This window comes from Amblyomma mixtum, chromosome 1, assembly GCF_055824585.1.
Source record: "Amblyomma mixtum isolate Tamu chromosome 1, ASM5582458v1, whole genome shotgun sequence".
In the NCBI taxonomy this organism is placed as follows: domain Eukaryota; kingdom Metazoa; phylum Arthropoda; class Arachnida; order Ixodida; family Ixodidae; genus Amblyomma; species Amblyomma mixtum.
In genome coordinates, this window is record NC_143012.1 from 109,776,279 (window position 1) to 109,799,685 (window position 23,407).

The 23,407-nt window shown below is 47.2% G+C and overlaps 1 protein-coding gene across 1 annotated transcript in view; it reads left to right on the forward strand.

The window, feature by feature from the left end:
- The window catches only part of LOC149367508 (uncharacterized), a 211,092-nt gene that overhangs the window by 160,355 nt on the left and 27,330 nt on the right, over positions 1–23,407 (forward strand). Inside the window, exons 9-10 of the mRNA XM_089574527.1 lie at positions 2,606–2,682; positions 13,019–13,227. Of these exons, the coding sequence (XP_089430653.1) occupies positions 2,606–2,682; positions 13,019–13,227 (286 nt within the window). The remainder of the gene's footprint in view (positions 1–2,605; positions 2,683–13,018; positions 13,228–23,407) is intronic.

A 23,407-nucleotide genomic window follows, 5' to 3' on the forward strand; every position in this document is an offset into this window, starting at 1 on the left:
AAACAATGTTAAGAACGCGACCCGCCACATAGGTATTTACTGTCGTGACTGTTCATGTTACCCAGAATTCATAAACAGCCATATTGTTACCAAACACAAGGATAAGCTTACACGAGAGATTATTGAGGCATCTGAGATCATGAAGATGGGTGCGAATTGTATCAGCACTCCTTCCGTTGCCATCTCGGTGAAAGAGCACAACTTCCTGATTTCAAATGATCGATGTACACGCGATAACGCTGCATGCGCATAGTGACTGGGATTGATACCTTCTGCTGCTCTCTGTTTCTTTGTTTTTTCTAAGGTGCAAAAGAGTATATATATGCTGTTATCATCTGCAATAAACATTTGTTGTCAGTTCAGCGCTGTGTTCGTCCCTCTCTCCCCTTTGGCCCTGTGCCGTAGCGCTGCTTCACTAGATATGTCAGACCAACTCGCCCACCAGTTCATGCTGTACAACTTTATAATAATGTCGCTTTCCTTGTCTCCGCCATCGATCTGTAAACTTGCATATGAAACTTTCATTTGCATGAAACTCGATTACGCATCACCAATTTGGTCTTTTCTTAACGATTACCATTTAATTCATCCAGAATTGTGCGGCGCCTTCTGTATGTAGGTTATGAACAGATTGTTTGTTCAATTGATATGCAATATCATCTCTTCCTACCCACTCACTAGTCTTTAGACGCAAACTTTCTCGCTTATGTTTGTTAAAAAAAATGGCTGTGGCTTAGCTTGGGTAAGCCCGATAATTGCGAAAGCAATATCCGTATCTACGCCATGGTTCAGCTGGTAGTGTAGCTGGTGGTGGTGCTTGTGGTTAGACTTGTGGTGATGCATCGGTTATACATTGCAATGCAATCCAATCCAATGCAGTCCAATCCAATCCACCGCAATCCAATCCTATCCAGTCCTGTAGCTGGTGGTGGAGCTTGTGGTTGCGCGGCGGGCGCAGGAGATAGGCAGCAGCCACCACGCGCGGCCTCGCCTCGCGACGGCACGAGTTGGAGCCCTGCTCTTGCAGCTGTGACGTCACACCGCTAGGCGCGTCGCTCAAGGTCAATGGTAGCTACCGCGGCCTCGCCACGCGAGGAGCTGAAAGTGAAAGTGTTATTGCATTGGAATAAAAATTGCCCACCTTTTGTATTCTGCGCGAGTCACTTCTAGTGCCACCTGTGGGCACGTCATCACACATATTTATTTAATTTTGTAAGCATCTAGCTTTTACATGGGTTAACTAACGCCTTTAATAAATCTTTTTTTTTGCCGATAGCAATACAAGAATGTAATCAGCTTACCCACACCACCGTTGTGAATGAGCGTGATGCCTTAAAATTTACAAACGCCTGATGATCAATCTTGCTGCATGCATTATTTCCTTTTCATGACAGCGTAATTTGTATATCCGCTGCAATTGTCCATGCGGTTTTGATTACTTATGTTTACCCACTCATCAGTGGTATTTTTGTGCACTCGCCCGTATATTTAATGCTCCACCAAGCCTTTAAAGGTCGAATAAATGGTTATGATAACGAGAATCATCAGACGACTTATTAGTGCTAAAAGCTAAGACCAGAGCGTCTGTTTCATCTCCACAATAATTAATCGGAGGCTGGAAACGTTCCTGGCTACCTGCTTGTAGTATAGTATAGCCCGCATGCGTTAAATAAACCAGGCAGCCGCTACTCAGGGACCTTTCTGCGTCATCTGTATGAAAGATTGTAACCTAGCTTACTTTATTGAGGCCTTCTTTCCATATTTACGATATAAAACGTTACCAGCAGGGGTAATAAAGGGCAATCCCGCCTAATCCTTTAAAAACCTCGACAACTGTTTGTCTTATCCCTTCAAACGGAATTTCATCAATATTATCTGGGTATATTTCCCAAGGAAAATCAATTATCTCATGCCCGATACCTCAATCTTTCTGTGTCTTTCATGGAAGCTCCTTGTTCATGTTTTCTGGCGAAAACAACACTGCGCGAGTCGCCGAGCCATTTCGCGGAGCTGACGCAAGGCCATACTGCGCATGCACAAGGGCGGCGCACGGCTGGCGTGCCGCCGCTGTCGCTGCGCGGATGTATCACAGGTGCCGCCGCCGCACTCGCCAGTTGGGTTTGTGCAGTAGCGGCACATAGCTAGCGTGCCGGGGCCGCCGCCGCTACCGCGCGCTCTCCATCGCCTCTCTCTCTCTCTCCTCGTTGCTTTCGTAATCCTCCAGGTGTAAGCAGAACTAAACCACTGCCGTATTTTTTTTTATGACAAGAAAGGCTAAATACAGAGGTATGTTTTCCGTCCTAGTTATTTCTATGCATTCTGTAAGCACGAACAGACTATCGTCTAAGTGCCTACACCTTCTGAACCCGTTCTCAAGATCTCCATGTATCTTATTACTTTGTATCCTTGACTAAATTTCTAATTTCACCGCAGGCATTGCCTTGGTAGGCCGCGCACTGTGCGCCCCTTTTCATTCGCAACCTGGAAACGTTGGTTCATCCAGTCGCGTATGCCTTCAGAGCAGTGTTTACGTTATATGGAGACATACAAGAAGATATGCATTAGGAATGTTTGCTAACTTGATAAGAATGTGCAATGTACGCAGCCGTCCACGGAGCCTGAAGTAGACACCTCCTGGGAGCAGCAGGCGGCTGGTGGCTGGGAGCTCTCTGATCCTGAATGGTGCGTACCTAAATGCATCGTTAAGCTGTGGTACAAGCGGAATTGGAAACAGATGCGGAATTGGAAACAGATGCAGAAATACATTCAGCGCAAAAGGATCCGCAGCACACGGCAATGATGAAAGTGAGAGATAACTACTAGGGTATCTGAATCATTTTACACTTGACCCAGAGCTAGGAGCAAAGAGCAGGGTGAAAGACTGCATGGCCCGGATCTTCTGAATGAAACTTTTACTCAGTGAAAGAGAATGCACTTCTCCAAGAGCTAGGAGTAAAGGGCAAACGGCGAGACAGCATGGCCCGCATCTTCGGAGTGAAACTTTCACTGAGTGAAAGCGAATGCACTTTTCCAAGAGCTAGGAGTAAAGGGCAAACTGAGAGACAGCATGGCCCGCATCTTCTGAGTGAAACTTTTACTGAGTGAAAGCGAATGCACTTCTCCAAGAGCTAGGAGTAAAGGGCAAACTGAGAGACAGCATGGTCCGAATCTTCTGAGTGAAACTTTTACTGAGTGAAAGCGAATGCACTTCTCCAAGAGCTAGGAGTAAAGGGCAAACTGAGAGACAGCATGGTCCGAATCTTCTGAGTGAAACTTTTACTGAGTGAAAGCGAATGCACTTCTCCAAGAGCTAGGAGTAAAGGGCAAACTGAGAGACAGCATGGTCCGAATCTTCTGAGTGAAACTTTTACTGAGTGAAAGCGAATGCACTTCTCCAAGAGCTAGGAGTAAAGGGCAAACTGAGAGACAGCATGGTCCGAATCTTCTGAGTGAAACTTTTACTGAGTGAAAGCGAATGCACTTGTCCCAGAGCTAGGAGGAAAGGGCAAACTGAGAGACAGCATGGCCCGCATCTTCTGAGTGAAAGCGAATGCACTTGTCCCAGAGCTAAGAGTAAAGGGCAAACTGAGAGACAGCATTGCCCACATCTTCTGAGTGAAAGCGAATGCACTTGTTCCAGAGCTAAGAGTAAAGGGCAAACTGAGAGACAGCATGGTCCGAATCTTCTGAGTGAAAGCGAATGCACTTGTTCCAGAGCTAAGAGTAAAGGGCAAACTGAGAGACAGCATGGCCCGCATCTTCTGAGTGAAAGCGAATGCACTTGTCCCAGAGCTAAGAGTAAAGGGCAAACTGAGAGACAGCATTGCCCACATCTTCTGAGTGAAAGCGAATGCACTTGTTCCAGAGCTAAGAGTAAAGGGCAAACTGAGAGACAGCATGGTCCGAATCTTCTGAGTGAAACTTTTACTGAGTGAAAGCGAATGCACTTCTCCAAGAGCTAGGAGTAAAGGGCAAACTGAGAGACAGCATGGTCCGAATCTTCTGAGTGAAACTTTTACTGAGTGAAAGCGAATGCACTTGTCCCAGAGCTAGGAGGAAAGGGAAAACTGAGAGACAGCATGGCCCGCATCTTCTGAGTGAAAGCGAATGCACTTGTCCCAGAGCCAAGAGTAAAGGGCAAACTGAGAGACAGCATTGCCCACATCTTCTGAGTGAAAACGAATGCACTTGTTCCAGAGCTAAGGGTAAAGGGCAAACTGAGAGGCAGCATGGCCCGCATCTTCTGAGTGAAACTTTTACTGAGTGAAAGCGAATGTACAGCCTTTGTGAAAAGTTTAGAGCCCAGACGGTTTGCTTCTAAGTACTTTTGTGGCGCTCCTGCAGCACTAATGGAAGTCCTTCAGGAGGTTTGGGACCATCAGGACGGATTACGAGCACAGCAATGTGGCCCAGAAGCAGACCCCTTGGGCTGTAATTTGGGACCATCAGGAGGTTTGGGACCATCAGGACGGATTACGAGCACAGCAATGTGGCCCAGAAGCAGACCCATTGGGCTGTAAAGGCTGTAATTGTCCCAGAGCTAGGGTAAAGGGCAAGTTGAGAGTTGTGGAAGAAATGCGCTGAGTATAAAAAACGAGACGAGACAGGACTGGACGAAGCGACTCGAACAGATGTAACTATCAAACACCAACTAGCCCCACTTGTCGCATTGCAAACTTAGAGACAGCATGGCCCGTATCTTTACTTGAAACATTTACTGAGTGAAAGCGAATGCACTTGTCCCAGAGCTAGGAGTAAAGGGCAAACTGAGACACTGCATGGCCCGCATCTTCTGAGTGAAACTTTTACTGAGTGAAAGCGAATGCACTTGTACCAGAGCTAGGAGTAAAGGGCAAACTGAGAGACAGCATGGCCCGCATCTCCTGAGGGATAGCGAATGTACTTGTCCCAGAGCTAGCAGTAAAGGGCAAACTGAAAGACGGCATGGCCCGGATACGCATCTTCTGAGTGAAACTTTTACTGAGTGAAAGCGAATACACTTGCCCCAGAGCTAGGAGTAAAGGGCAAACTGAGACATTGCATGGCCCGCATCTTCTGAGTGAAACTTTTACTGAGTGAAACGGAATGCACTTGTCCCAGAGCTAGGAGTAAAGGGCAAACAGAGAGACAGCATGGCCCGCATCTCCTGAGGGATAGCGAATGTACTTGTCCCAGAGCTAGCAGTAAAGGGCAAACTGAGAGACAGCATGGCCCGGATACGCATCTTCTGAGTGAAACTTTTACTGAGTGAAAGCGAATGCACTTGTCCCAGAGCTAAGACTAAAGGGCAAACTGAGACACTGCATGGCCCGCATCTTCTGAGTGAAACTTACTGAGTGAAAGCGAATGCACTTGTCCCAGAGCTAGGAGTAAAGGGCAAACTGAGAGACAGCATGGCCCGCATCTTCTGAGTGAAACTTTTACTGAGTGAAAGCGAATGCACTTGTACTAGAGCTAGGAGTAAAGGGCAAACTGAGAGACAGCATGGCCCGCATCTCCTGAGGGATAGCGAATGTACTTGTCCCAGAGCTAGCAGTAAACGGCAAACTGAAAGACGGCATGGCCCGGATACGCATCTTCTGAGTGAAACTTTTACTGAGTGAAAGCGAATACACTTGCCCCAGAGCTAGGAGTAAAGGGCAAACTGAGACATTGCATGGCCCGCATCTTCTGAGTGAAACTTTTACTGAGTGAAAGGGAATGCACTTGTCCCAGAGCTAGGAGTAAAGGGCAAACAGAGAGACAGAATGGCCCGCATCTCCTGAGGGATAGCGAATGCACTTGTCCCAGAGCTAGGAGTAAAGGGCAAACTGAGACACTGCATGGCCCGCATCTTCTGAGTGAAACTTTTACTGAGTGAAAGCGAATGCACTTGTACCAGAGCTAGGAGTAAAGGGCAAACTGAGAGACAGCATGGCCCGCATCTCCTGAGGGATAGCGAATGTACTTGTCCCAGAGCTAGCAGTAAACGGCAATCTGAAAGACGGCATGGCCCGGATACGCATCTTCTGAGTGAAACTTTTACTGAGTGAAAGCGAATACACTTGCCCCAGAGCTAGGAGTAAAGGGCAAACTGAGACATTGCATGGCCCGCATCTTCTGAGTGAAACTTTTACTGAGTGAAAGGGAATGCACTTGTCCCAGAGCTAGGAGTAAAGGGCAAACAGAGAGACAGAATGGCCCGCATCTGGCCCGGATACGCATCTTCTGAGTGAAACTTTTACTGAGTGAAAGCGAATGCACTTGTCCCAGAGCTAAGACTAAAGGGCAAACTGAGACACTGCATGGCCCGCATCTTCTGAGTGAAACTTACTGAGTGAAAGCGAATGCACTTGTCCCAGAGCTAGGAGTAAAGGGCAAACTGAGAGACAGCATGGCCCGCATCTCCTGAGGGATAGCGAATGTACTTGTCCCAGAGCTAGCAGTAAAGGGCAAACTGAGAGACAGCATGGCCCGGATACGCTTCTTCTGAGTGAAACTTTTACTGAGTGAAAGCGAATACACTTGCCCCAGAGCTAGGAGTAAAGGGCAAACTAAGAGTTGTGGAAGAAATGCGCTGAGTATAAAAAACGAGACGAGACAGGACTGGACGAAGCGACGAACAGATGTAACTATCAAACACCAACTAGCCCCACTTGTCGCATTGCAAACTTAGAGACAGCATGGCCCGTATCTTTACTTGAAACATTTACTGAGTGGAAGCGAATGCACCTGTCCCAGAGCTAGGAGTAAAGGGCAAACTGAGACACTGCATGGCCCGCATCTTCTCAGTGAAACTTTTACTGAGTGAAAGCGAATGCACTTGTCCCAGAGCTAGGAGTAAAGGGCAAACAGAGAGACAGCATGGCCCGTATCTTCTGTGTTCAACTTTTACTGAGTGAAAGCGCATGCACTTGTCCCAGAGCTAGGACTAAAGGGCAAATTGAGAGACAGCATGGCCCGCATCTCCAGAGGGATAGCGAATGTACTTGTCCCAGAGCTAGCAGTAAATGGCAAACTGAGAGACAGCATGGCCCGGATACGCATCTTCTGAGTGAAACTTTTACTGAATGAAAGCGAATGTACAGCCTTTGTCAAAAGTTTAGAGCCCAGACGGTTTGCTTCTAAGCACTATTGTGGCGCTCCTGCAGCACTAATGGAAGTCCTTGAGGAGGTTTGGGACCATCAGGACGGATTACGAGCACAGTAATGTGGCCCAGAAGCAGACCCCCTGGGCTCTAAACTTTTGACGAAAGCTCGACTTGTCCCAGAGCTAGGAGTAAAGGGCAAGCTGAGAGTTCTGGCAGAAATGCGCTGAGTATAAAAAAACGAGACGAGACAGGACTGGACGAAGCGACTGGAACAGATCTAGCAATGAAACACCAACTAGCCCCACTTGTCGCATTGCAAACTTAGAGACAGCATGGCCCGTCTCTTTACTTGAAACATTTACTGAGTGAAAGCGAATGCACTTGTCCCAGAGCTAGGAGTAGAGAGCTATGCTGAGAGACAGCATGGCCCGCATCTTCTGAGTGAAACTCTTACTGAGTGAAAGCGAATGCTCTTGTCCAAAAGGCAACTAGTGAAAACGGGCCTGACCAGCAGCGAGACCGAATTGTGCTAGCAACTGAGCTGGCAGATGAGAATGAAAAAATTGGCTGTGGTTTAACTCTGGTGGACCTAAAAGAATAATTGGAATGACGTTAACTCTTTCTCGCCTCCGTCTGTCTTCTTGCTCTCTCCTTAGCTTTCAGTGCCTAAACTGTCCACACACACAAGGAGACATAGAACACTGCCTACCACACTGCCACGGAGCCTTCCAGGCCCCCGCCTATCTTTTCCCACCACCCCCACCGTGGCCCTTCTGGCTCGCCTCCCTGGGCCTAAAACTGCAATGTGCCATCGTCACCATCGCCTAACAGAAAGGCTATTTTAATAAAAGTGTCGCACCACCTCCTTAGCTTTCTTTATCCATTGCGAGTCATCCGAGCCGAAGCGCAACGGCAAATGCTCCGAGGCATCACCTGCTCTTCCGGAGAGAGCGCTGTCGACAGGGAGGAGCTAGCGACCTCTGCTAGGCGAGGGGGCGGAGCGAGCGCGCGCTGTCACGTTGCTGGGCGCGCCATCTGCTAGGCGCGGCGCCGGCTCAAGTTCAACGTAGCTACGGTGCGACCGCGGCCACCCGAGGGGTCGCTTTGGCTGTCGTTCGGAAGCCTTTAATGCCTCATCGTTGTAGGCAGGAGTTGTCGACAGAAATGTCACGCTTTTCAATTTGTCGAAACGGTCCCGACGTCACAGTGCTCGAATTTCAAACCGGGCCAATTATACTTTGGCTAGTAACCATGCAGCCAATTAAAGGGATTAAATGGATAGTATAGTGATGCTCCAAGTATGTGGAACTGAGTTTAGTTAATTAATTAACGAATTAGCCTAACTAATATTTCTAGTCATACGAGGTAAATAAATTGAACCAAGCAGGAAATTTGCCGAGTTTGGGAATCGAACCAGGGTCTCCCGAGTGTGAGACTAGCACACCAACCACTCCGCCATGACAGCTCGATGGTTTGGAGTAAACAAAGGCGCGTCTAGTGAGTAGAGTGTCTCCGTTCACTCCAATCTTACTCCATTCCCTTACGGCGATGTTCAGATATCCACCGTGGTATGCGAGACAGATGCATTTCCTTTCCTCAAAAACTAATTTACCGACGAGCAAAGCGTAGAGCGGAACGGGCGGTGGCGTTCTGTGGACGCTGTCGCGCTCCACTCTTAGAGGCGAAGCTTAACATCTTGACAACACATCAGTGACACAAGCAGCAACACCGCGCTTAAGGCTGTCGCCTCGCCGCGCTTTTGGTCAACAAAGTGCCCCCCTCGCGGACAAGTAAAGTATATAACGTCGGGGTCGTGGCAATCAGGGACAACATTGCTTCCAGCATTGTCGACACTTCGCGGCTATATACAACAGACTGAAGGGCGTCTTTCGCATGGTTTATTGTTGCGCCGGGGTGAAGTCGAAAATAAAAATTCTGGAGGCACTTTGACTGTCTCAAGTGTGTAGAGGCGAAAGCGTTTTCCGCACCACTTTGACTGCCTCTGTGGCACTGGTGACGTCACCACTGGATGACGTCACACATAATGACAAATTACTAATTAAAGGCTAATTACTGATTCATGACTAAATATTAATTAACTGCTAATTAATGACGCTTAAGATTCGCCTTTAGGAGTGGAACGCGACAACGTGCTGTAGCGCACCAGGGAGTCCACGGAACGCCATCACCCGTTCGGTGCGATGCCTGGCCCTTTGAACACAACGCTTTTTGAGAAAAGTAAATGGCGCTGTAATTCGCTGCCATCTCGGGAGACACCTGAACCGCACCGTACAGGAAGGGAGGAAGTGGGAGTGAAAGAAGAAAGAGAAAGAGGGGCTGTAATCAAGAAAATGAAAATTGTATTTGTGGAAATTACGCAGTAACTGTCACGTATATCTCGGTGGACTTCCGGCATCCGTTTGTAGAGGAAGGGAGGAAGTAGGATTTAAAGAAGAAAGATAAAGAGGGGCCGTGATTAAGAAAATAAAGAAAAAAATAGGGTCACAGACCAAGTCAAAGTTTAATTAAACGTACCGATGTTTCGGAAGCCCTACGGCTTCGTTGTTCGACATGGGGAAACAACGCAAAAGTCATGCGTTCATATCTCCAAAATGCGTCGTAATGATCTTGCGTAATGAGATGGCAGATTTCCTTGCATGCCATCTAGTGCCGGGAGTGGTCTGAATCATCAAGGACTCGAGATACAAGCGTCTAGAAGTGATCCGTTCTCTGGCAAGCACACGTGCCCTGTCCCAGTTGATGGCGTGTCCAGTTTCTGGCACGTGTTCGGCCAGAGCGTTAGCAGCACTGCGTCCTCTCGCCACGTCATTTTTGTGTTGCTGGATCCGGTTGCACCAGTTTCCGGATTCCTCGATATAATTGCGGTCGCGGTAAATTAAAGGGGGTACTGCGCACAAAAGAACACGGACAGGAAGGTGACACAACAAGCGCTGACTCGAGACTAACTTTATGTGGTAAACGACACTCCTTTTATAACTTGAAACTGTCACATCACACACATGCGCAAGCCAAAAACCTCTCTTCATTCGGATAAAATTTGATCGAGGGGTCACATACACAATGTTTACCCTTCTGTTTGATACAAAACGCCTCAGCCAACTCACGTACCTCCTGGTCACGCCTCCTGGTCAAGGCAGGCATGGCTTATCGCACGTATCATCCGGGCACACGCCACAGTGCAGGTGTACATTCGATCCTGTTCATGATTTCAACGAAATCTGGTGTTCCTCTGGTGTTCCTTTTATTTGCCATAATTGACCGACTAGCTCAAAAACGTACGCTCTTAAATTGCGGTCACAATCTGCACACGGAATCTTGTACACGACCCCAGGATATCTGTCAAGGGGAAGCGGGTCTTTCACACTGACGAGTTCGTGTCTAAGCTCTCTTGTTAGAACGTGGGCAGCTTACACGCCGTACTTTTGAAATACCCGACCAAGCGCTTCACTGACCTGTGGAATACGGGGGATGAAGGCGCGCTTTGACTCCGTGGTGTTCCATGGCGACAAGAAAATTCAAACAGGACCAGAAAGAGGAGGAGACAAACACGGCGCTGAACTTAGAGCTGATGCATCGTGGTGGAGCAGCGCAAAGGACGGGACACAAGAAACAAGGAAGGACGTACTTGACGTCCTTCCTTGTTTCTTGTGTCCCGTCCTTTGCGCTGCTCCACCATGATTCTCTCATAGTGTTGTCACCATGAAAAAATAGCACTTCTGTGTCGTCAAAGAATGACACGCATTTACACACACTGGAATGACTTGCCAGGTTCGCGTATTTTTTCTGCGATGAACTGGCATGCTCTCTAAGTCTAATATTAATGCAACGGTCTGTCTGGCCTGTGTAAGTAGGGCCACATGATAAAGGAATGTGGTATACAACGCTCATCTTGCGATTAACGAACTTGTTCACATGGTTCACCTTGCAGACAGACTTTCTTTTAACACCTTCTTGCTTTCTCTGATCTGCTGGCGCTAACTTACGCAGCGTATTAGGCGCAGAAAAAACAGCCTTCACGCCATACTTCGCCCCTACCCTCTTAAAACGATGCGATAACGCGTGCACATAAGGCATGACAGCAATTTTTCACCCTCATCATTTTCTTTGGGCTGACCCATACACTGCAGTGCTCTGAAAATTCTATTTTCACCAGCCACAAGTGCGGAATCAGGATACCCACATCAGTATCCTTGAACTGCAAGACTACTAAACATTTGATGCATACAAGATTTTTTTGATGGCCATACCAATACATCCTGTTACAATTCCGAATTTCACAAGCTTGGAATGGGAAGACGCGTAGTTTACAAGAGGTTTTTCACTCCTGGGAGCGTATTGCCAGCATACATGGTTTGACAAGAAGGACGAACTCAGATCTATGAACTGCAATACGTTCGTCTGAGGGATCCCATGTGTAAACCTCTTGAAAACGTAGCAGCACGAAAAAACGGGGTCAAAGGACAGGTGGTCAGTGTGTTAGCACCGCTTCCTTGTCTCTTCTTGATAATAAACTGGCGTTTTTGGACCATTGTGGTTGATTGCCACGAGATGATAGTAGCGCTGTACTTAAGCTTTGGTTTCCGGAATAAAATTCAGTTGGAAGTGCAGCATATGCCCTGTTGTACCTGTGTCTACTTTGTCCCCGTTTCTTTCGTGCTGCTACGTTTTCAAGATGGATCAATACCAACTTTCCCAAAGTTCAGTGCTTTTGCGTAAACCTCAGTCCAGACCCATGCCGTGAAAAAACATCAAGTTCCTCGGGAACAATTCAGTATGCAAAGACCAAACTAGAACTAGGAAGTCGTCCACATACCGAAAAATTCGAATACACATCCGATTTAAGTCACTCTCTATTTTCCTGTCAATATAACTTAGAAATATGCGTCTAGGAACTGGGGCAATTTTCGCACCAATACACACTCCCAGACTTTTGCTTAAAAACTTTACATTCCCACATTACACGGGTATTCTCTAAGTAAAAGGATGAAACTTCCAGGAAGGACCCAACGGAAATGCGAAAATCGTTCTGGAATACGGACTCATCATTTTTTTTTGACACGCAGTTCTCAACACACTGCAGGAGTTGATTATGGGTAAGCTGGGTAAGTTAGGCGCAGCAGTTCAGAGAAAGCAGGAAGGTGCCACACGGATGAGGGCCTACGAGGTGAACCATGTGAACAAGGTCATTAATTGCAAGATGGACGTTGTATACCGAATTCGTTTATCATGTGATCGTACTTACATAGGCCAGACAGGCTGTTGCATTAATGGACTTATGGACCATGTAAATTCATTGCAGAAAAAAGACACGAAGCTGGCCAGTCATTCCAGTGTGTGTAAATGCGCGCCGTTCTTGGACGGCACAAAACTGTTATTTTTTCATTGTGTCAAGACTACGAGAGAAGTCCCCGAAGCATTCCACATCACCAGAAAATCGATTGGTTGCGTCAGCAAAACTTCTTTAGCTTTGTCAGCGAAAGAAATGAGATTGCTACACAAAGGGTAGCTTGGAGGCAGGTACAACACGTGCGATTGTTGTGGCTTGTTGTAGTTTTTATCTGAACTTGATGTATGGCTGTGTGCACGTGTTCTCATTTTTGTATGTACGTACTGACATTTTCCTTCAGATAAACTCAGCTCTAAGTTCAGCGCCGTGTTTGTCTCCTCCTCTTTCTGGTGCTTTTGTCTAGCGCTGTTTGTATTTTCTTGTCGCCATGGAAAACCAACTCGCCCAATCTGCCCTTCTTCTACAGCGCCTTCGAGACGTTGCTCCTTGAGGTGGCTTGCTCTGGTCACGTAACCGTCAGTTGACAATAACGTGTAATCCGCGGGCCGCGAGGCAAGCGCCTGTCGTGGCCGATGTGGTCGCACACGTGGCCACAAAGCCAGCATTAGCAATGCTGAAGCACTTGTTAACCTGTCTGCAGCCCAGCGGCTGAACGGGCAGAGCCCACGGATGCTGCCGTGCTAGAGGTACACGCCCTCTTGGACCAGGCCTGGGGGAGCGACACAACGCTGGGCGCTGCTGCCGCCGAGGCTCCAGTCTGTGAGGAGACACCGATGACCGTAGCCCCCCCGCCGGCGGTGGAGCTGAGCTCAGCGGAGCCCACGCAGCTCGGGCCGGAACCGTCTGCAGGTAAGGCATTATCGTAACCTTTAAGGCACTGTTGCCAGTGGCCTCGAGTCATTGTAGCGAGCACATACTGGAAGGGCTTCTGTTTTGTTTGTTTTTCAAACCATTTATTCTACTGCTCGCAATGGTGCCACTGTCTGCTCAGCACATTTGGTGGCAGAGGTTTGTGGTGTAGGCTAATTGTCTCACGACAAGTGGCATCTCCGCGTGAACGATACTGCAGTCGAGGTTTTTTTGCGAATGGATCTCGGGCTGTTCGTGGTCGGATTCTCAGCGATAAGAACATTGTTGCCTGTTCGAAAGCCATTTCTATGCACGCAATTCTTGCTTTCACTCTCTTTTTACGCAAGATCACGATCCAGACTTGACATGTGCCTGCTCTGGTATTGTTGAAGAAGTATCTGTTTAGAACATATTTGCAATGTGGTGCTTGGTACCGAAATGCGCTGAATTTCCATTTTTTTAAGGCGGAAGCCTTTAATGCCTCATCGTTGTAAGCAGGAGTTGTCGACAGAAAATGTCACGCTTTTCAATTGGTCGAAACGGCCGTGACGTCACAGTGCGCGAATTTCAAACGGGCCAATTGTACTTTGGCTACTAACCATGCAACCAATTAAAGGGATCGTATAGTGATGCTCCAAGTAAGCTTGACTGAGTTTAGTTAATTGCTTACTTAACCAATTAGTCCAATTAACCTTTCTAGTCAGATCAGATAAATAAATAAAACCGAGTAAGAAATTTGCCGACCTTGAGAATCGAACCCCGGTCTCCGGAGTGCAAGTCGAGCACGCTACCACTCCACCATGCCAGCTCGATGGTTTGGAATGAACAAAGGTGCGTCTAGTGAATACGGTGTCTTCGTTCACTCCCATCTTCCTCTCTTCCCGTTACGGCGAGGTTTAGGTGTCCACCGAGATATGAGAGACAGATACATTTCCTTTCTTCAAAAACCAATTTACCGACGAGCAAGCCGTATTTGTCCGCGTTTCAGATTGGTCCAAATTGTCGTGACGTCACCACGCGCGAATTTTGACGGGTGTCCACCGAAATATGTGAGACAGTTACTGCTCAACTTCCTTTCCTCAAATACAATTTTCGACTAGTGTCTACTGAGATATGTGAGACAGCTAATGCGTAATTTCCTTTCCTCAAATACAATTTTCATTTTCTTCACCACGGCCCTTCTTTCTTCTTTCACTCACACTTCCTCCCTTCCTGTACCATGCGGCTCAGGTGTCCACCGAGACGACAGAGAATTACAGCCCCACTTCCTTTCCTCAAAAAGCGTTGCGTTCAAAGGGCAACGCATCGCGCCGAACGAGTGGTGGCATTTTGTGGACTCCCTGGCAGCGCTACAACACGCTGTCGCGTTCCACTCCTAAAGGAGAAGCTTAAGCGTCATTAATTGGCAGTTAATTAATGCACCAACAAAATGTGAAGTGAACAATCGCTTAGCAGAATGCAGCACTCAGGCTTTCGCCTTTCACCACTTTAGCCGCTAAAGTTCCTTGTAATTTTACGTCACTTTGCATATTGCCTTGCTCGCTTTGTGACCAAAGTCTTTTAGGAATCTTTGGAGTCTTTACTTGTCATTTTGATGGAAGTGAAATGGTAGGAATCGGCGTTCTGTGTGATGTTAGTACATGCTAAAGAACTGCAGATTGTGGATATTATCTGGAGCACTCGAATACGGTGTCCCCATACCCTTAGTCGCTTTGGGACGCTATACCCCAAAAAACCAAGAAACCAACTAACTGAACACCAGTATTGGTCTGAGTCCTGTTAAGATTCTCCACCGTTGTGCAACTCGTTTCGGCTCTATGCCGGTTTTATTAATAATACCTTATAGAAATCAATACAAATAGAAGTGTTCTTCCCAGATTCTAAAACGAAAGCTTTACTGGCCTAGTCGAGCGAGTTTTGCCGTCAATGACAGTTTGACCTTGAAGTGAAGGAGTGATATCACGTGACTCGCCGCAGCCGCGTTGTACCGACTGCCGCCTCGCCAGCTATGTCATCGCGCTAATTACTTGAGTCGCCAATCTGTTGAAAGGGAGACGCTCCCCCTGTGCCGCCTCGCAGTTTCTCGCTACAGCCGGGCTTCAGTTCAGCCGTGGTCCATACGTGCCGAAGTTGTTCCGGTTGCGTCAGGCTATCCTGCAGGTAAAGCGGAAACGTGATCACGGGCGCGAGTGAGAAAGACGACGAGCTGTGGAGGCGGCAATGACTAACAGAACTACCGTAGTGAGTGCTGCCGGTACCGAACGTTCGACTAGCCACACCATTCAGTTGGCAAATTGTGTTTCGGCTGCGTTGTTTTAAGGCGGAAGCTTTTAATGCCTCATCGTTGTAAGCAGGAGTCGTCGACATAAATGTCATGCTTTTCAATTGGTCGAAATGGTCATGACGTCACAGTGCGCGAATTTCAAACGGGGCCAATTGTACTTTGCCTAGTAACCATGCAACCAATTAAAGGGATCGTATAGTGATGCTCCAAATAAGTGAGGCTGAGCTTAGTTAATTGCTTAATCACCTAATTAGCCTACTTAATCTTTCTAATCAGCACTAGTAAGCTAAACTGGGCTAGTCCGAGCAATTGCATCTTAGAAAAACGTAGCGCGAAAAACTAGACACAGAAAGTGTGAAGACAGGACACGAGCGCTTAATCAGGTTTTCTAATCAGGCCAGATAAATAAATAAAACCGAGTAGGAAATCGGTCGAGTTCGAGTATCGAACCCCCCGGTCTCCGGAGTGCGAGACGAGCATGCAAACCACTCCGCCATGCCAGCTCGATGGTTTGGAATAAACAAAGGCGCGTCTAGTGAGTACGGTGTCTTCCTTCACTCCCATCTTCCTCCCTTCCCGTTGCGGCGAGGTTCAGGTGTCCACCGAGGTATGCGAGACAGATACAATTCCTTTCCTCAAAAACCAATTTACCGACGGAACGGGCGATGGCGTTCTGTGGACTCCCTGGCAGCGTTGCAAGACGCTGTAGCGTTCCACTCTTACAGGCGAAGCTTAACAACTTAACAACATATCAGTGACACAGGCAGCAACACCGCGCTTAAGGCTTTCGCCTCACCACACTTTAGGTGAACAAAGTGCCCCCTTGAATTTTGCAGGACTACCTTTACCTGCAACCTATTACGAATTGTGTGTAACGTGTGTGAACGGTTTAGCTTGCATAACCGGGTCTTGCCGAGCTAAGCCGCAGCCATTTCATTAAACTGTTTGGTAAGGATCCTGCTAAACTATAAGGCTTCTCTTCGCCCTTCCCGGTCTCCTGCAGTGCACCCCAATTCAGTGTGCTGGGACGTCTCTTCTTGGTACATATGAATGATCTTGTTACAGCCATTGATCCAGGTGTTAAAATTGTTCTGTGTGCCGTACAGATATGTATGTTCACTGTATGACCAAAGTATAAATGTTCACCAAGTAAGATAGTAGCTTGTTGCAGCAAAGGGAAAATAAAAATGAACGGCTAGAAAACAGTTGTCTTAGGCAAAAAAAAAACGTTTGGTTTACTTATAACTGAGAGTCTCTTACTGGAAGTTCCAAAATAAAACGACGTCTTGGTGTCATGATAAACTCGCATCTAACCATATACGACACATAAAATCGCCCGCATGTAGAACACTAGGCCTACTACGCGACAGACTTGAGGGCCGCATTCAGGCCGAAGTTACAGTAGGCACTGATAATTCGCGACACATGCACAAAGACAGCTGGAGTTTAAAATGTGCAGCAGCACACTGCCCGTTTCAATTTTGATATATATCGGCACGCTTATTCAGCAGCTGTTCTAATGACCGCGAATGGTATAACTCGTCTTCACATAAAATTAAGTGTCACATTTATCATTTACGCACTCCCTTTTTCAAGGAAAGCCTGTAATTTTGCCTACAGACTGCATAAACCACTGAATACTCCCAAGACTGTCACTATCATAGCTACTTCATTTCTCCTTACTTTGCTCGCACAAACTAATCTACCTTTCCTATTTTCTCCTAAACCTTCCAGGTTGGAACACAGATACAAGAAAATGTGCTACTAAGTGACGAGATTGAAAATACATTAAGAAAAATATTAAAAGGGTTTTTTTTGCATTTGCCAATCTTGCTTTACCTTTCCTGCACTGTTTCTTTCCTTGTGGGGCATTGAGAAATCAGAGATCGCTGCGGTGACCCGCATTGGGAGAATGCAAAAGCACTGACGCCTCCTCTGCACTCGTCGCCTCTTTTCCTCACTTTATCATTTTCTTTTTGTTTGCTAACTAATTTAAAAACTGAATTAGCGTAATTCTCTTATGTTTTAATTAATGATAGATTTATATACTCTGATTATACCTTCTCAATCAACCAATTTTTTGTTTCAAACCGGCCGCCGTGGTTGCTTCCCCGTCCACTTACCATATCCTCGTGCAGCCTATTCAACCTTCCAGTGGTTTTTGCTGTTAATTACTTCATTAAACTATGTCGATGAAACTTTTTATTCGATCAACTATTACTCACCAAGCATATTTAAATTAATTTCAAACTTTATTTTCACTCTTTTGCCTATTTTCCTACTATTTTGCCGTCTACGGATGCTTTCCCGGCTGTCCATGCAGTTTCGACGGTTTTACGACTTTTTACGGCATTTTTGGTGCTAAATAATTAACTGATCATGCTATCGACATAATTTTTTGAGTGACATCCTCACATCATCCTCTTTTCAATTACAAACGCTCGTTTGGTTCTACCTCTTCCTCGAACGTCACTACTGCTGCGGATACGTTTTGAGGACACGACATCGCCGACATAGCCTAGGAATGCTTTCGCATTATTAAATTGGTCTTCATTGTCTAGAATTCTTGCTGCAATTCTCAAAGAAACAAGTTAGCATTACGAATAGTGTTTTTCCGCTCTGCACAGACCGAAGGCGTAAAGCCCGCAGTATTATATAAATAAAATAAATTGTAGTGATGAAATTTAGCCGAACGGCTGGAGGCATATGGAGACTGCCCGGCAGACTATGAGCTGCGAAACCAGTGAACCACGGCTCCGTTTTTGTCGGCTACCAGCAGCAGGACTGAGAATTCGTGCAGCAAGAGGTTGCTTGGCACTGCTGGCTGGCATTCAGGAGTCTACCTCGCAGCTGGCCACGTTAATGGGGAGACAGCCGCCGAAGCGCTACGAGACACGTACAAGCGCAAAAAAACACGGACAGAGTAAGAGACTTGGACAACACGAGCGCTATAAGCTCTCGTGTTGTCCAAGTCTCTCTCTCTGTCCGGGTTTTTTTGTGCTTGTACGTGTCTGCTATGAACCCAAAGGTGTGTGCTCCTGAAGCGCTACCACCCTCTACGACTCACGGCACCTCTTACCTATACAGAAGCTGTCTTGTCTGGTTTTCTGCTCCCATATCTTATGCTTAAGCAGCGCCTGCTCTATTTTTACAATGCCAGCCGTATCGCCCGCTCCGCAATGGGAGCCGTCGCCTCACTTCAGTTAGTTGCCGCGCTGCGGCGCTATCCAGGTGGTAGCACTGCTTGCGTCATGCTTGCGCATGGGCGCGCGGTGGTGCCAGCGCCGTCCTACTCCTACTCCTGGCGTCTGTCAGATTCTTGTTTCCTACCCCTTCCTGTGTAGCTCTCGCTTCAACCGCGGCGCGGCGCTTTTGCCAACAACAATCGGCTGGAGGGAGCGGCCGCTTTGCTCGCCGTTTGCAGATGGGCTATGGCGTTCGCTCCGCTTACCAATTGAGGATGGCAGCTGGCATACTTGAGGCGCTGTTTGAGGTGCTTGCGCCACTTATTGCTCTTCCTTGGCAGTCGAGTAGAGTGTAATAAGTTTAAGGTTCGTTCGTTTCGTGGCATCGTTGTTAACCAAAATTGTTTTGCGCGGGTAAATGGTGTTGTTAACAGTACCTTTTGCTGGGCTAGTTGATGTGACTTTGGGCTCAGGAAAGTAAAAACAGCGCTAAATTTTGCACAAACCACACAGAAAGACGGACAGGACGGACGCTGACTCCAGATAAGTTTATTAAAAGCCACATGTTGCATATATATAGCCCGAAGAAGGTGAACGCATGCGCATTTCTTACATGGCAAAAACACATACACGCACACACACACACTGACGAAAACTTCTCATAATCGCGTTTTTTTTTCACAATCTGTGCTCGCTTCCTCGTAGGGAGATATAAGTTGTGCTGACGCACATGCCACCGCTCTCTTTGATAAAAAAAGGCTTCTGCCAGTTCACGAGCTAATCCATCTTTACTTCTGGTTAGAATTTTAATCTCTTCGAGTCGTGGTACACAGTTCTATTTGTTTTCATCAATGGAAGAGCAGCAATGGGTTGGTAGGTTCTCGGACGAATATGATGCGTTCCCTAACGACCTTCTATGTTCCCCGGCACGCTCATTGAAGCAGCGTCCAGTCTGACCGACGCACACCTTCCCACATCTAAGGGGGATCTCGTAGACCACTCCCGTGGCACACCTTCCTTACGTAGGGTTTTGGGTGCTTCTTCCCACACCCAGATGTTTCTTTAGCACCGCTGCTTATCTTGGGGCACATCTTGGCCAATTTGCAGGGGGCGGAGAAGATGATCGGGACTCCGTACTTGTTGCCAACTCGTTTTAAATTGTGGGACACCTTGGGCATATACGGTATATCACCACTGGTTTGGCTTCCCCGAAAATTTTTCTCCGGCGTTGCCCCTTTGGCTTGCCCTTGAGTTTCTGCAGCAATGCTTCTGTTACGGGAGCCAAGACGTGGTCAGGGAACCCTGCTTTACGCAGTCTGTTCACCTCGCCCTGGAAACCCACCGCATGATGTGAGAGTACGACTTGAGGAGCGCAGATTCCATAGAAAGGGTGGAGATAGCCCTCTTAACAGTTTTTGACTGAGCCGAATCATAACAAAGCCGAATCATAACAAAAGGCGTAACAAAGACGGCCTTTGTTACGCCCTACGGTCGCTACGAATTTAACGTCATGCCTTTCGGCTTGTGCAATGCGCCGGCCACGTTCGAGCTCACGATGGACACAGTTCCCAGCGGACTCAAGTGGCACACGTGTCTCTGCTACCTGGACGACATCGTCGTATTTTCTCGAGACTTTTCGTCCCACCTGGTCCGCCTCGAGCGTGTCCTTCAGTGGGTGACCGACGCCCGCTTGCAACTGAATTTGAAGAAGTGCAGCTTCGCAGCCCGGCGGCTTACCATCTTGGGCCACTCGTCTCCAAACAAGGCATCCTTCCCGATCCTGCAAAACTGCGCGCAATCGCAAAGGCCTTCGATAAAGATTTCGAAAAGGCCTTCGATAAAGTTCCCCATCAGAGACTACTACTTAAACTCTCAAGATTGTGCATTAGCCCCTTTGTATTAGATTCGATTTCTAATTTCCTTACGAACCGAAAGCAATTCGTGTACGTTAACAACTGCTCCTCGTCCTTTTCTCCAGTCCTCTCCGGAGTCCCCCAAGGTACAATACTCGGAACATTGCTGTTTGTAATTTATAATAATGACCTGCCTAGTAACATATCCTCTAACATCCGCCTTTTCGCAGACGACTGCGTACTTTATCGCCCCATCCACAACACATCTGACTCTAGAATTTTACAGGATGACCTTAAACGGATTGAAACTTGGTGCGACAAATGGTTAATGTGCCTAAACACTAATAAAGCGTCCTTGCTTTCCTTTCACCGTCGGAAAAACTATCAGGCATCAAGTTACACCATTTGTGTCTCGGTAATGTCATCTGTCCACTCTTACAAATACCTTGGCGTCACCCTTTCAGATACACTTTACCTGGTCAGAGCATATAATGAACATTACTAACGAAGCCAATCGCACTCTTGGTTGCCTCCGTCGAAACTTGCGCCTAGCCTCTGCATCCGTGAAAACACTTACTTATCTTGCATTTATCAGACCTAAAATAGAATACGCATGCTCAGTCTCGGATCCCCATCAAACTAATCTTTCTAACACCCTCGAAGCTCTACAAAATCGCGCTGCCAGGTTTATTTTCTCAGACTACTATCATTCCAGTGTCACTGCACTCAAATCACGGGCTAATCTTACTAATCTTGAAAAGCGACGCTGCGTCTTCAGGCTGTTCCTTTTTCACAAGTTCTACCATGCGCCACTCAATGTTTCAGCAATCTTACCAGTTCATCGACAGTCAAGCCGCACCAGCCATCCTAAAGCCGTCTATCCGCCCCCAGCACAGACCACAGCCCATCTTCGTTCGTTTTTTGTTCAGACCGCTCGGGACTGGAACAAACTGCCTGTCGACGCTGTGCACCACTCCGACCCACATTCCTTCAAGACTGCCATTGAACCACTCTTCACTTGAACATTGTGCCCATCCCTCATGTAATACCCCACACCAAGGGGCATTTGAGGTACTCATAATAATAAAATAAAGTTGGGCTAGTTGAAGGCTGTTAATGATGGAAATACATGGGCGCAAACTAAACGAGCTTTACCTCCAAGTTTCACAAATTCGGCTCGTTTAAACATCGAATTCTAAAACATGCCCATTAAGGGATATTTATAAACTGTTATTAACGATCTTAAAAATGCTTCCATATGCGGTACTCTAAAGGCTTATTATTCTAGTTATTTCCCTCTGAGGATCCGCATCAGTGGTCGCTACCTGCCATAAGTAGACGTATCTCAAACCACTTCCAGCACCTCGCTGTCAGTTGTGAACAGCTGTTCCTTTGCGACACTTTTGAGCATTAGTTTGGTTTTCTCTGGGTTTTTTTAGACCCATCACTATGCTCTGCGTGTCTAACTCATTGATTATGCTTTGCAGTTCGTCGACTGAGTGACTTACAAAGTTAATTTCATGAGGGAATCGCAGATTCCTTAGGCATTCTTCATTAGCTCTTATCCCGAACTGTTCCAATTCGCCCTCGGAGCACTTCCTGTACATAGGAGGTGAATGGCATTGTGAGATAGTGTCTGCCTGCCTGACACCCTTCGTTATCGGAATTTTATTTTTGAATTCATTAAGGAACTCCCGCCGCCGCGGTGGCTCAGTGGCTATGGTGCTCGGCTGCTGACCCGAAAGACGCGGGTTCGATCCCGGCCGCGGCGGCTGGAATTTCTTTGGAGGAGAAATTCCAGAGGTCCGTGTACTGTGCGATGTCAGTGCACGTTAAAGAACCCCAGGTGGTCGAAATTTCCGGAGCCCTCCACTACGGCGTCTCTCATAGCCTCAGTCGCTTTGGGACGTTAAACCCCATAAACCATAACTCCCCCTCACAGTGTGGGGACGCGCCCGAGAGAGAAGAATTGAAGTGCTTATGCACTGCCGGGCACAGTACAGTATTGGTATAGAGGCGAAGAAGCCAGCGCTCCTCCACCCTGGTGAGGCCTTTACAAGGAGAGGGATAGAGACCATGAAAATTTTGTTAAAGAGATGTGATCTCTTTAAAGGTGATACCGGGGTTCGATTCCCGAGCTCGACCAATTTCGTACTCGGTTTTGTTTATTTTTCTGGCCTGTCTGGAAAAGTTAATAAGCCTAACTGAGTAATTAAGCAATTAACTAAACTCAGTCCCAGTTACTTGGAGCATCACTATACGATCCCTTTAATTGGTTGCAGAACTACTAAGCAAAGGACTATTGGCCCCGTTTGAACTTCGCGCATTGTGACGTCACGACCGTTTCGACCAATTGAAAAGCGTGACATTTCTGTTGACAAATCCTGCTTAGAACGACGAGGCATTAAGGCTTCCGCCTTAATATATATAGCGAAGTATACGTTTCGTTAAAGGAAACATTTATTCGATTTGGCGTTTCGATCGGAAGGCCGATCTTCTTCAGGAGCGATTTTACTTTGTTAATGCATCCCCTTTTATAGGGGTGAGCACAGAACAGGTAAGTGAGAAACACAATGCACATAGCAGTAAAAAAAACACATAAAAAAGAAATTAGAGGGAGTACGACCCACAAAAAAAAATAGGGAGTGCGATGAACAGGTACTCAGTAAGAAAATACAACCTCCAGATGTGGCCTCTGCTTTGTTAAGAGCCACAGGCTTGCTTATTCAAAGGCGTCTCCAGCTCCGAGATGCTCGACAGGGTGCGTGGCCGTGCAGCGACTTTCGTGGAAAAATGCGGGAACTTGTGCCTTCTCCTGGCCGCGAAGGCAGGAAAAAAAAGAAGATATCTGAACCCCC